This window comes from Diadema antillarum, unplaced genomic scaffold (assembly GCF_040938485.1).
Source record: "Diadema antillarum isolate AM-2024a unplaced genomic scaffold, OU_Dant_1.0 scf00000065, whole genome shotgun sequence".
NCBI lineage: Eukaryota > Metazoa > Echinodermata > Echinoidea > Diadematoida > Diadematidae > Diadema > Diadema antillarum.
Window position 1 is genome coordinate 3,670,282 of NW_027270954.1, and position 14,339 is coordinate 3,684,620.

The window sequence follows — 14,339 nt, forward strand, 5'->3', positions numbered from 1 at the left end:
GTATGAGGATCCCAAGCAGCATGCACCAATGTTAGTAGTTTTCTCCACTCACCACGAAGTTCTGGAGTAGGGGAAACTCTGGAACTAGATGAGGGACGGTGAGCACACAGAAGTCCTTGTCAGGAAACAGGGAGAATGCCATCGGCAAGAAGTCTTGTGACCTTCAGTGGGGAATCAAATCGGTGAGTGATGAAGAAGGGGTCGAAGAAGGCACAAAAATGACACAATCTAATATTTACAACTATTAACCATATCGGACATCTGAGCAGGGCAATTTTTATTCTTTATTGCACAAGTTTTGACGGTCATCATCATTGACCGGTCAATTATTTTGTTATTGCCCGCTCAGAAACGTCAATGACAAAATGCTTGTACGAAACTGTACACTACGTTGGATAAGCACACTAGACATGCTATCGCGTACTTGTAGCAAGAGTTCATGCACTTAGCAAGATATGGCTAGCTGTACCACATCCAGTAATAACAAGTTACCGTGTAATCTATTTGTTTTCCCCCTTTTGAAATGTAATTAAAGATGTGATTACATTAATTGTCCATATTTTCAAGTTTGCTCTAGATGTCTGATACTGTAAATAACAATAGGGACTGGCTACTTTCAGGGGATACAACATTAAAATGCCTACACTAGAATCATATTGCAGCATAGTTCCAATCCCTCGGAGGCTATGAATGCTCTACACAAAAACAAGTGACAACAAAAAGAGTCACACTGTAAGTTGTATCATTTCAGTCAATCAGTGAATTGACATCCACTAGATGGTGTCTATCCTATGGTGGCTCCAAGTGCTATACCTCATTTCGTATCTCTCATCGATGCAGAATAGCTGGATGGAGAAGGCGTTGGACGCCCCGTGGTAGATGGGCTCAAAGCATGGTTCGCGCAGGGGTGGCTCCGGGGTGATGCTGAGCTCTGAGAGTGGGGCTTCTAGGGTCTCCTGGGCTGATGCTATGGACCCTGATCTCTGAATATCAAATCAGTGACAATAATAATGGCAAATGAATACATATAAGATGCATAAGCTTACGGCACTCTTACAGTCATGAGTACATGATAATGAAAATAAGGGCTATTCCCATGAAGTAACAATGCTTTTTGTCATTACCTCCGCCAAGGGAGGAGGTTTTGTTTTCATTACCGTTTGTATGTTTGTTTGTTTGTCCGCGTGCAAAATAACTCAAAAAGTTGTGCACAGATTTGGATTACACTTGCAGAAAAGGTTGAGAATGACACAAGGAACAGATGATTAAATTTTGGTAGTGATCCAGACATTTTTTTGGATTTTATGAAGGATTTTCGATATTTTGGCAGGTAGGGTCAATAAACTTGGGAGTTCAAGCTGCGCATTTTTGAGGTTTTCATACGCACACTAAAGTGCGTGCTCTAGTTTCTGCTAGGGTGAGGCGCGCTGTGCAGCTGAGGGTTTATGACGTAACAAAGGCCTCTAGGGAAATCGGGTGATTTTTCAGCATGCATACATATGGGTGGAAATCACTGATCTCTATGGAAGAACAAGATCACTGGTGGAAAGTAGCTGCTTGGCGGAGGCCTGCACTCTCAGAGTGCTTTTCTAGTTCTATTTTTTGGGGGGGTTTTTTCAATGAGAAAGTGGCAAATCACCTCCCCACACAAATTTTGAATATTATAAATCGATGAAGATCAAACTGAGTTAATGAAATAAAATTGCATCTGTTTTATAAAGCATAAAAGAGAAAAAAAGAAGATCTGAAAAGAATGCAAAAATCAAAGTGTCTGTGCATTGCCTCCAAAGCTCTTTTTTGCACAAACAATAATGTGGCACAGCAGGATAATCTTTGTGTATTTATTGCAATATGGCACAAAAATTGGGAACAAGCCAAAGCAATCTTCCCACTGACCTTTGACACGCCAGACTTGACAGATTCCACCTCTTCCTTTTCGCTGGTAACTGATGCAGAGCTACATGATGGAGAGAGAGAGAGATACTGTTTGATGTTCACACTTAGCACAAATATCACAGACAAGGAGATAGTTCCAAATACAAACATAACTGGTTGAATCAGTCAAGGGCATAATACTTTACTGGTACACAGGACACAAGCTCTTACAAGTTGAATGATTGGTGAATAAAATCATTTTGTTTAGCACACAGTAAGACTTATTTGAATACTTTGAAGAAGGACTAACAGAAAAGACTCTAAGTTATATACCAATCACAGATCAGATCTACACTTAACAAAACTTATACTTCTGAAAGCACTGCTAAAATGAAAGTTTCAAACAACTCAATAGCGTCTTGCTTAGCCATACAGAGGATCACAAAGTGTATTCTATTGCTCATATCAAATACTTGCACAGAAATTCTTTAGTAGTAGGAATGATAAACAATGACACACAAACCTTTTCATGTGAGCATCACTCAATTTCCTCTCAATATGTAGTTCTGATTCTGCAACACTCCCTTTGAAATACAAAACAACAATGATAACTTCATTAGTATTGACTTTGCAAGAATAAGGATAATATTGCAATCCATATAATCTACATTACTATAAAAGTACAATGCTTCTTGCATTCATAGAAATCATTCAACATATCCCTTGCCAAAGAAGTTAGATTGATGAAGAAGACATGATTCCCAGTGATATACCAGTCTGAATTGTAGGATTTTTATCATTTACATAACCTTGCACTGAATGAATTATGTGAAAGTAAACAGCGTTTCAAACATAATTGTGACAGACGAATGAATGATGACGTGGTCACATTTGAAGCACCGGTAGTGATGATTGTGATATGTGATGTGCTCTGAGAGTCACATTGCAATTATGCACAGGTAGCAGTCGAGGACCAACCTGTAGCTGTGGGTGGTTTAGCGAGGGGCGTGGCTACCGGCTTGGGGGTGCCTTTTACTGGTAGCGGAGTGCTCTTAGCGGTCATGGGTGTGGTCCCTTTGGGTGGGAGGGGCGTCGCCTTGGCTTGCTGGGGTGTCTGGGTGGGAGGCGGCTGGGTGGAGCCGCCCACAGGTTTGGAGCCACTGGATGGCCGATCAGTAGCAGTAACGGTTCCTCCCGTGTCTCCTGATGGATTTAAACATACCATAACAAATACATATTATACAAAACAACGGTGACTGCATTACTGTAAAGTCATATGCTCCTTCTGATTACTTATGCCATTCATTGGCATGCTATCCTTGTTTTGTTTTGTTTTTCTACCATTAAAGTATAGCGCATGATGACATTTTCACCAACACTGTTTCAAACTACCACACTTAAATTACATCTCCCATCACAGCAATGTTCAAAGCATGAAAATTCCCCATCTTCGCAATATTCATCTCTCACATGTTACAGTACATCAGTATCAAAGATAACTGTAAGACACTGAACACTCTCCATCCTCATACAACTTGATGGTCATATTCCGTTCATTTGTGTCTCATTTAACACCAACATCTGGATGCCAAGACAGTGTACTTTCTACATCTATTATGCAAAGTGATAGACTCAAGTGGACAAAGACAAATTTGTAATATAAGAGATGGATACTCACAAGAGAATCAAAGTGAAGAAATGAGGCTTTAAAGGGATGGTATAGTTTTGGTTGAGATGGTGCTTAAGGTTTCCAACTTTTTTTGTGAGAGAGTGAGAAAGTTCTTATGAAATATCAAAGAGCATACAATTCTAAGAGGAACTCAAAGTTTACTTGAGAAAAAATGGTTTGAAATGGCTGAGATATCCAAATACAAAGAAATCCTAAGAAAACATGGGACCCAACTATTATTAGGACCACTGTGTTTTACTTTGTTTTGGATATTTCATCCATGTCAAAGCCAAATTTTCATCAAATAAATTTTGAATTCCTCTTAGAATTGTATACTCTTTAATATTTCATGAGTGATTTGTAAGCGTCACTCTGGCGAGTGACGCTTATCACCTTCCACAAACTCAAACAGTTTTCACTAAAAACGCAATTATGTATACAGGTCCTAAATATTGGAATGATCTCCCAACAGAGGTTAAAAGCTGTTTGTCATTATCATCCTTTAAGCGTAAACTCAGACAGCATGTATTGAATAGCTGCAACACAAAAGTGTACTAACATTCCTTCTTATTATGCTCATGGCTGCTCTGTTATACTACTCGGTTGTTGCCATGTGAACAGACTCATGCATATACATTTTAGTTGCATGCTCTCTCAAATTCCTGCCCATCGGTGTTTTTCCTTCCACTTTTAGTAAGACCTTGGTCGTGTCGCATAGCGTCATAGCTTCCCCTTCTTTCTTTCTTTCCTTTCTTTTATGCATCATTGCAGCTGGCTGGTAAATCACATATAGGAATTGCAATTGATTCATGTTTTCCATTTTCCAAATCTTTCCCCGTGTCTATGGAAGCCGGAATGTTTAAACCCTAAAATTATGCAGTACGTAGTATTCACATCATTATCACTCCCATGTCAAAATTGCTATTAGAGCAACTGCTATAGTGTGCAGCATGTGGTTTTTATACTTGTTCTCATTTTATCACACACATAAATACATGTGGGAAGAATCTTCTGTGCCCCGAGTATTAACAGTCATACTCTTTTGTTTATCCTTACTTTTGGTCTTAATTGTACCCGTGCTCCTCATCCTGTTCCCCTCACTAGGCTTTTGTTGGGACCTACACTCAACAAGCTTTGCTTTTTAGTAGGTTCCATCGTATTTCTCTTTGCATCTTACTTTGATTGAAAATTACACATCGACCGTTATGTATTATTTTTGTATTCCTATTTCTTCATGTATATATCCAAGCTGGACATTCTGTATTATTATATTTTGTTATATACCAGATATTTTCCATCGAGAAATACGAAAATAAAATTGAAATTGAAATTGAAATTAATTATCTCACAATAAGTTAAAAATCTGACTCCCTATCTCAACTGAAACTATACTATCCCTTTAGAATAAAAATGTGCAAAAAGCATGAGAGAGAGAGAGAATAGACAAGGATGGATACCTTTCTTGCTGGAGGAGACAGAGCTGGTTCGAGACAGTGGTTTCTCACTGCCGGCCTGGCTCCCAGATGCCGCATCATCAGGAAGAGCTGGTTCTTCTGGGGGCGATAAACGCGTATTGTACGAAAGTAAGCTTGATGTCGCATACACAGTACTCTACTTCATGGATACATTCCATGACAAACAACACCTCAGGGTAATCTAAAGCCTAGGGAAGTTTGATCAATTTTCCATCTCCTTATATTTTAGGCTGTAACACAAAAATTCTATGATAGGATTTTTTGGTACAACAGACCCACACATGTGCATTAAATGTCATATCTTGAAAATTTTTGAAATCACTGTTCCCAAAGGTCAACAGGACCTTTACGCAAACGCTCTGCTGCTGACATCATTAATTAACAACATAAATCATTTAAACACTCCGTTGCTGACATCAAACTGCACCAGAGAACGAGGTGTGGCCTACCAGGGGGCGGTGGAGTGGGGGCCCTCAGCACATCATCGGGGTGTGGTTTCCTGAGCCCATGGAACGGTCCCAGCTCAAAGCAGGTGTTGAGGAGAGCCACGTCCACATCGGTGGAGAGACTCATGAAGCCCACAGCCGTTCCCTCGGTCTGAGCAAACACAAGGTCATAGCAAAGATTGTCAGAGAGTAAAGTCATTCAAATCATGTTAAACTCTATCACATGTCTATCGTGTCTATTTGAGAGGCAAGTATTCTTGGGTACATGGAGCCACACTTTGTACAGGCTAAGAGTCCAATTTCTTTCATTCTCTTGTGAAAGAGAAATTACATTATATAACATTTGTGAAGATGTGTTTTGACAAATACCACAACACTCCTACATAAAATTTCGTCAACACAAGATATTGTCTCGTTCAACATATTTGCAGGAATTTGTTGATTCTAGTGTAACATATTGCTTAGCACAAGGGGGTTCATGTAAAGTCCCTCATCTGGAGCAGTTTTCAAATGTACGTGAGAATACTTCGAACACTTTACAAATGCGCTGAGTTACCTAAGAGCCACTACTCAATCTGAAAATCAATCTAAATTCAACATTTCATTTCTTGCCTACAGGGCAATGACAACTTGAAGCATAATGAAACTCAGAGGCTAGGTTGTAAAGGACAACATATTCCATAACACTTGCCCATTTTTCATGGGCAAAAGCATTCAGTGAACAATATTGATAGAATAAGTAGTTATACCTCCACTATGATAGCCTGGTTGTTGTCATCTTGGGATTCGATCAGTTCGGCCAGGAAGAAGTCGCCATAGGTCGTTTTCAGCATGTCACTTTGCCGGTTAAATATTGGGGTCAGATCATCATGGTCCTCAACTCTGAGCAAGAGATCAATCAAGTCAAAGAAGATCCATTGTAAATCAACTAAACACAAAGCGTGGACAACAGATACACCACAGATGAACAGCCTGTAAAACAGTGATGTGCAATCGAAATGGAAAGTAGTCTACATATCTGCACTACCAATCTGAGATTACTACAAAATAGCATGACTGTGATTTCCCAAAATAACACAATAACACAATACATTGTACATATCCCTACAGAGCTGGTACCAATCAAATATGTACCACAAAAGATATTTTGATACTGTGATGTTACAAAACAAAAATGAGGTTAAATGAAACTAGAAAGCAAGTGTCCTTGTTTTTGAAACCATGAGAGAGTTCTCACCTTGCTTTCCTGACAAAAAGTACAGGGCAGTGGTTATGTCTGTGGCAGACGAAGACACTAAAACTCTCCAGTGCTTTGGCCCCATTCTTCGGCTCCATGGCACTGAAGTTATGGGCCAGGGCTGGCTCAGGGAAGACTCCACTAGGCAGGACCAGGTACAGGAAGTGGATGTCTGGAACTGCATTGAACACAGTCCTGGAAAGACATGGTATATCATGATACTAATCATGTGGAAATTGGAGTAATACCTATAGCAAGGCTTGGCACAATTGTTTGTTTGTTTTTTGTTTTGTTTTGTTTTTTGGGGTTTTTTTTGCCTGTCAGGGCCTCTAAAATTTTACTTTCAATCCGAAACTTAGTGGCCTGAAACGAACAGAAACATGACAATCCATTCTGATTCTTACATGCCCAATCAGGCCACCAAAAGATATTCTTTGTGGAAATTTGGTGGCCCGACATCAATTCTAGTGGCCCCGGACCACCGGGCCTCCATTAATGTCGAGCCCTGCCTTTAGCCGGTCAAACATTTATACTATAGTCTAAAAGTAAGAACAATCATTCATCAAGTACTCGAGTAGGCACGGTGTATTCTACAATATGAAATTAAATCACAAATAAGAAGAAACTCCAAATTTCTGTCCCATCATGACATGAGACAATATGGGTTGCTTACATGAACATGAAAGTGATTGGAAAGTGCATCAAGCACACAAAGAGTTCAGTAGCAAGAGGTCAAAGGTAAACTTTTTTTTTTAATCACTATAGAACCCAAAGAATTTTCTGAGCAAAACAGAAACATGCATTCCTCTGATTTTAACAATGCTATCTTGATATACAATTAGATTAAAAATGAGATGTTGAGTGTAAATAGGCTCCTGCCAGTATATACAAGTCAATGAATAAAAAACATTAGACTAGATTATAATGTTCTTTTATGTTTCTTAGGCAATCACAAGCAAATATTGCCGGCACACATATCATAACACATCATAACATAACATCCCCTGGAGTCAAGAAACACAGCATTTTACCTGATGATTTCTTTGGCACTCCCATGAGCAAATGCAGGCTTGGCGACAAAGTAGTGCATGAAGAGCGTGTTCAAGGGCTGAAAGAAGGCAGATATGAAATGTTGAATTTTAAAAAATATACGTATACAAATAACACAGGACTCCTATGAACTTCAGATAGGTAAAGACTGTACTCTTACTGCTGCACATATATATATGTGTAGAAAACAGAGAATGCACTATGTGGTGGCAATTTATACATGTGTGATTGAAACATATGCTCAAGTTACAATTTGCTGCCAGTCAGTACTGAATGGATGAGTGGCGGATCTTAAGGGGGACGCACCGGGCGCGCGCCCCGTTTATTTTTTGTTAAAACGAGAGAAATAAAAAGAAAAAATGGGGGGGGGCATATGCGCCCCCCTTTAAGTTTCTAAAGGCGCCTCCCCTTTACAGAATTCCTGGATCTGCCCCTGAAACTATCCCCTAGAAAGATGTTGTGACTCGATTTGTTTGTTATTCCCTTTCTTTTTAACTCTTCCCTTCTATTTCTGTGCATGTGCACTGGGAAAACACAAACAGCAAGACTACCCCATGAATTACAGTTATTTGTATGTAATTTTAAGCTAGATGTAAACTGCTATGATACAATGCTTTTGACACTTTTGATACTTCTAATTATACCAATAACCATAGTAGCAAAGCACTTGAAATGCACATCCACGTCTAATGACAATGTTTGAAGGTGATATAAAAGGTGAGTCTTAATGATATTTCACAGTTTGGCAGAACGTTAGTGTAAGTTTCGGTATTCAGTGATGCTACAGAAATTAATGTATGAAATTGTTCAATATCAAATATGATTTCAGTATCTGTCTGGCATGATGCTTACAGTGCACTGCTCCGTGTCGTAGAATTCATTCAGCCACTCTTGCCATTCTGCGTGGTCGACGGTGTCCACATTGGGGTAGTCGAAGAAGGCTGCATGGGCTAGGATTTCCTCTCGCTCATTGTTGAGTGTTACAGCCAGGACAGCCTTTTCACTGTGAGACATGAAATGAAATGTTAGCACACCAGACTAGCTGGCAGTCCTCTGTTAGGAATGGTATAGCATTTTAATCACAAAAATAATATTTGACAAGTCTAAATACCGGTTATACCCATACACATACTAAACTACTGGAATGATTCTACTTGAACTCTGGTTCACTTGATCAACCTTTTTATACATCAGTGCATTTCTATGAAGACATTTTTTTGTCTTTGTCGGGGGTTTTGCCATGATTATTATGACAAAATAAGTTAAATCCGCATAAAATTCAGTGATGTTTAATAAAGAAAATTTGACACTGCTGCAGGTTTGTGACTGATCTATGCTATCCTATCATTATTCTATTAAATATGGGCTGCATCATTTCAAGTAAGGTATGTACATTTCATGCTTGTTCAGACAGATTGGCAAAAACACTATGAATTAGGTATTTTTTATGAATTTAATACAGCACTCATACCTTGATAAAGACATGTTAAACAAAATATGTTTGATGTGCTTAAAGCGAGTTGCCTCACAACAAAGACCAATGACATTTTCACAGATATTTCTTTCTAATTTCTACAGGCATATATACAGTATGATCTAACATGACTAGGAATGAACAAGGCAAGTTTTCACATTCACTTTGCTAATATCAACAAAGATACTCACATGATGTTGACAACATCCACCAGTCCAAACTGGGGCTGCGTTGTCTTGGTTACCAGCTTGAGGATGTTGGGAGCGTCAAGAGACTCTGTGCGCCTGGCATTAATGACCTCAGTGGGGCCATTGGCAGACTGGACAATGGTAGCCATGCTCACAGCAACATTCGCTTCGTCTAAAGAAATGAACAGAGGTATGGACAGACAGTAGCTCATTGAACTCATTGCTCATAGGAACTGGCTGGAAGTGCAGCGATCTTTTGCGTGCATGCGCTGCTTGAGTGTAGCAGCATGGTTGACATTGTGACCTTTAGAACTGCATTTAGATCGCGTGAACTCCCGATTATCAGATGTACCGTTCACACATGCTGCATATTTAATCTTCATTTTCAGTAGGTTGTGATGAAATGTGTATGTCAATATTGATTAAATAGCTATGGTTAGCTCGACCAGATGCCATGCAAAGCAAGGCGTCCCCGTGCATCAGACACTTGTGTACGGCGACAGGGCCATGTAGTGTATATAGAATAGAAAGTAAACACTAGTTAAGCTATGGTATGAAGTGTCATTAATGAAGATTATATTGAATGAGTTTGAGGTGTCAAAAAAAAAATGTCAAGTATCAAACTCAATGTGATCGTACAATTCACATTGTACCACCTTTGTGAATTCGGGCCTTCATAAGAGTTTAGCGTTTAGTACAACTACAAGTCTCTCTAATGTAGACTGCTGCTAGGATACATGTGGGCCGCTATAACTTCTTAGAATGTGTAGATTCTCAAGAGTCAAGGTTCCCATGCAACATTCCATGCAATGTAAACATCAACCTCAAATTGTTCAATTTGTTGTAATTATACAAAACAATGTAGGGTAAAACCCCTAGTATTTGGTCATTTAAGCTTTTCTGCCTTATCATTTAGACTAAAATAATACATACATACATCATATCTACAGCAATGTATGTGAAATACATCTGATTTCTTAAATATCAATTTTCATTTTTTTAAATATCTCACAGAATTTCACAAAATCCCAAAATATATCACCTTGAAAATTTCCCAAAATACGGTCATCGCGATCAGTATGCGGTCACGCGATATGCGTGTTCAAAGTCAATACATGTTCAAGGCAGCTGAAAAATGCGCTGCGCACTACCTTGTTGGCGCAAAATTGCATCACGGACGTTGTGGTGCCCATTGGTGACCAAATACTGGGGAATCAGCACTTGCATTCAACCCTTGTACATTGAGTCACTGCATCGGCACATACGGAAATTTTGTTTTTCTTTTGCGTTTTTGAGGGTACCATCACACTCCGAACTTGTGATAAGCAAAAAATCAAGCAAGAGAACAGCGTATTTCTCGATTTTTAGAGCTTTTTCAGCGGCCAGTACTCTTATCTAGTCTTAAAACTGGGCTTAATCCGCGCGCGCTTTGGGAAAGTCGCGCCGATTCTGCACTTTTGACGGTGAAATTTCGGATTTTGGATGGATTTTTGGAGGGGACTAACAATACATTAAGGGACTTTCCTGTTGTGAATGAGTGCGCAAGTATGTGAATTGATGTGATTTGCGTGAGTTGTGACAGTTAGCTAGAACTTACTGGCTGGTGATGAGTGATAAGTCACCGAATATCAGTAGGTCACTAGGTGACCGAATACTGGTAGAGTGCAGAGTGGTAGATAGGCTACTGTAAAAGTGGAAATTTTTGTGGTGTTGAAATTTTCGCGCATTCTTCTTCTTCTTCTTCTTCCATTAAAGTACACCCCTCTTTATAGAGTATAGTCGTACTGAGTGCAGTGAGGTGCGCGGTCACGGGAACACATGTAGTGCAGAATACAGTGTGAACACACAAAAAAAAATTAAAAGAGGAAGGCAAAATAAAAGTGCAAGTAATAAACCAAATATCTTGCTGTTTTAACGGAGGGTGACTGACGAGAGGCGGTGCTTGAAGACCTCAATGGATGGGGCTGACACCGCTTTGGTTGGGAGAGCATTCCATAGACAAACCACACTCGGGAAAAAGCTATACTGGTATGCTAGGATTCTGCAATGGTGTTGCCTGATTTGTAGATGGTGACCTCTTGTCCCTCCTGAAGCTGGGAATATGTAGGGTGCGTGGGGCTGCAGAGATAGCCACAAGGCCATTCATGATTCTATATAGGTCTAGCATGATTACCTTGTTGTGGGCACGGCGTTCATTGAGTGACTGCCACTGTAGTTTCTGTAGCATTAGGGCAACACTACTTTGCTGTCTGTAATCAGACAACACAAAGCGGGCGGCACGTCGTTGCACTGTCTCTATCTGTGATATGAGTTCTTTGGTATGTGGGTCCCTAGCCCCAGAGACCCGCCGCTCTGCGGCGGGGTCCTGGCGGCTACCTCGCAGTTTCGTTAAAGTGAGAATCACGAACAACTCCCTATTGCCACATATACAGCAACTTCACAAATAAACCATGGCTAAATGTCTATCATAAACACAGTGACAATAAAAATGAAATATACACTACCCCATTGCCTTGGTTCTTCTCACCAACTTATCTGGAAACTGCAAAATTTTCCACATTTTTTAGGAGTAAGCGGCCTGCACTAGCGGAGAGCTTTGCTGCTATTTTGAACGTGTATATCCATTAGTACGCATCTACGCATGCGTGAACAATGACGTCAACGTTAAGGATGCTCAAGGATATGAATAATGCATCATCGCACGGTGAATATGCATCATGTAGCGAGCAATACAGCTGTCGATGCACTACACTGAATGCATGCTGTGCGCATGTGCAAGTGATTGTGAGTTTTAGTGAGCATCGGTGAGCTGAAGATATTTGCCTTATAAGTCAGCATTTTCTGCATCATAAGCAATGAAATGCATCAAACAGTCGCCGATGTGAATCATTTAGGTTTAATCGACCCATGTAAGTATTCCTTGCGCTTGTTAGTACTTTTTGTTGAAAAATTAAGGAAATATAGCGCTGGAACGGCACCCGTTTTGTACAACATTAAGATTTGAATGCGAAAACTGCGCAGCCCCAACGCTGCACGTTGGGGCTGGTCGCAGTTAGTGGGTCCCATACTGAGGATGAGTACTCTAGGGTTGGCCTGAGTGATGTAAGTTTTGTAGGCTTGCTCTTTATTAGCCATGGGGCATCTCCTTAGGTTGCGCCGGAGAAAACCGAGGGTGTTGTTACTCCTCTTACAGATGCTGTTTATGTGAGATTTCCAGCTGAGATTTCGCGCAACCACAAACTAGCGCGAAAATAAAAGCACGCGAATATTTTTGATTGCCGTATGTTCCTGTACCGGTACTTGGTGTCTTGATCCCGCGGAATCAAAAACACGCAAAACTCTTCTTAACTGGCCAAGCACGAAAAATTACTCGCGCGAAATAGATCCACTTTTTACAGTATCTAACAGTAGGAGTAGGATCTGCTAAGCTAGCCTACTCTTGTCCTACTTCTTTGACTTTGTACTTCAGTTCGGGAAACCCACTCACAAGGGGGGCCCCTCCTTATAAGTAACCCGTCCCCCTTATAAGTAACCCCGTCCCCCTTATAAGTAACCCCCGGGGCACCCCTTGTAAGGAGTCTCCACGCTTTTTTGCAATGCAACGCGAAAATGAAAGGACTGCGGCAATTCGCTTGATTATGTCCATAAAGCTTCACAAGTTTCCTAGTTACTCACGAAATTTGAGCAAAATCGGTTTGAGGCATCATATCTAAAATCATGGATTTAAATGCGATGTCAAACGACCCATGCGAATGCTGAAATGCGAGTGATTACTGGCGTGAGTGTCGCCAGGCGCGGCGGCGCGGCAAATGCTTGAGTGCAGACGTGGCGACTGTGTACATGTACTCAGTCGCCACGTCTGCACTCAAGCATTGCCGCGCCGCCGCCAGTAATCGCTCGCATTTCAGCATTCGCATGGGTCGTTTGACATCGCATTTAAATCCATGATTTTAGATATGATGCCTCAAACCGATTTTGCTCAAATTTCGTGAGTAACTAGGAAACTTGTGAAGCTTTATGGACATAATCAAGCGAATTGCCGCAGTCCTTTCATTTTCGCGTTGCATTGCAAAAAAGCGTGGAGACTCCTTATAAGGGGTGCCCCGGGGGTTACTTATAAGGGGGACGGGGTTACTTATAAGGGGGACGGGTTACTTATAAGGAGGGGCCCCCCTTGTGAGTGGGTTTCCCGAACTGACTTGTCCCCACACGCATAAGGCCTCTCAAGGGGTTTGTGATACATGTGAATGGTGTGTGAAAATAAATAGAAATTAAAATTCTAACGTTAACATTAGGCTTTTATTAAAGTTTTACCGCATCGTAATTCTGTAATGATTTAATTTTAACTGTAAAATTGTTAGTCTGGAACGTGTTAGGCCTACCGGTAAATTTATGCCATTCATTGCGAATGAATGCGAATGTTCCATACGCAACACATAGTCTATGAGTATGACATGAACGAACCAAAATTTACAAATTCAGCTTACAGGAGAACGTGTCTTAAAGCTACTGCCACTCATTTGCTAGCTAATCCAAATATTCTTACAGCTAACGTCACTAATCAAGAACCCAATCATGACATAAGTATAGTTACCTTTCCTTTTGATTTGCGCAAGATTGGGTTTTCTTTGACCTGACTTCAGTGCAGAAAAAATTAAAGGTTAGCGGTCTGCGGCGGCCTAGCGCTATGGCAACAATGGGACATGACTTCGTACTCGAGACATGAAAACGTGAAAATGTTTTAGAGCAAAATCAGGAACAAATATAAATTTTATTCCATACTAAATATTTATTTTAGTGAAATTATGAAATCATCTTTATCAACCAATTATTTTACAAAATGGCAAAAACAATCGCAAATTTTTGTTTACGAGGCTGTTTTGTTTAGCGCCCTCAGGTGTTAAAATTTGGGCAATGTCCGCTAG

At 40.3% G+C, this 14,339-nt stretch overlaps 1 protein-coding gene across 1 annotated transcript in view; it reads right to left on the reverse strand.

Annotated features, from left to right (window-relative positions):
• The window catches only part of LOC139716403 (cilia- and flagella-associated protein 61-like), a 28,544-nt gene extending 18,981 nt beyond the window's left edge, over positions 1–9,563 (reverse strand). The window contains exons 1-12 of the mRNA XM_071627950.1: positions 9,418–9,563; positions 8,605–8,755; positions 7,734–7,810; positions 6,703–6,897; positions 6,215–6,347; positions 5,469–5,616; positions 5,002–5,097; positions 2,854–3,078; positions 2,399–2,459; positions 1,897–1,957; positions 814–983; positions 53–161 (exon numbers count right to left, since the gene is read on the reverse strand). Of these exons, the coding sequence (XP_071484051.1) occupies positions 53–161; positions 814–983; positions 1,897–1,957; positions 2,399–2,459; positions 2,854–3,078; positions 5,002–5,097; positions 5,469–5,616; positions 6,215–6,347; positions 6,703–6,897; positions 7,734–7,810; positions 8,605–8,755; positions 9,418–9,563 (1,572 nt within the window). The remainder of the gene's footprint in view (positions 1–52; positions 162–813; positions 984–1,896; positions 1,958–2,398; positions 2,460–2,853; positions 3,079–5,001; positions 5,098–5,468; positions 5,617–6,214; positions 6,348–6,702; positions 6,898–7,733; positions 7,811–8,604; positions 8,756–9,417) is intronic.
• Between the last annotated feature and the right edge of the window lie 4,776 nt (positions 9,564–14,339).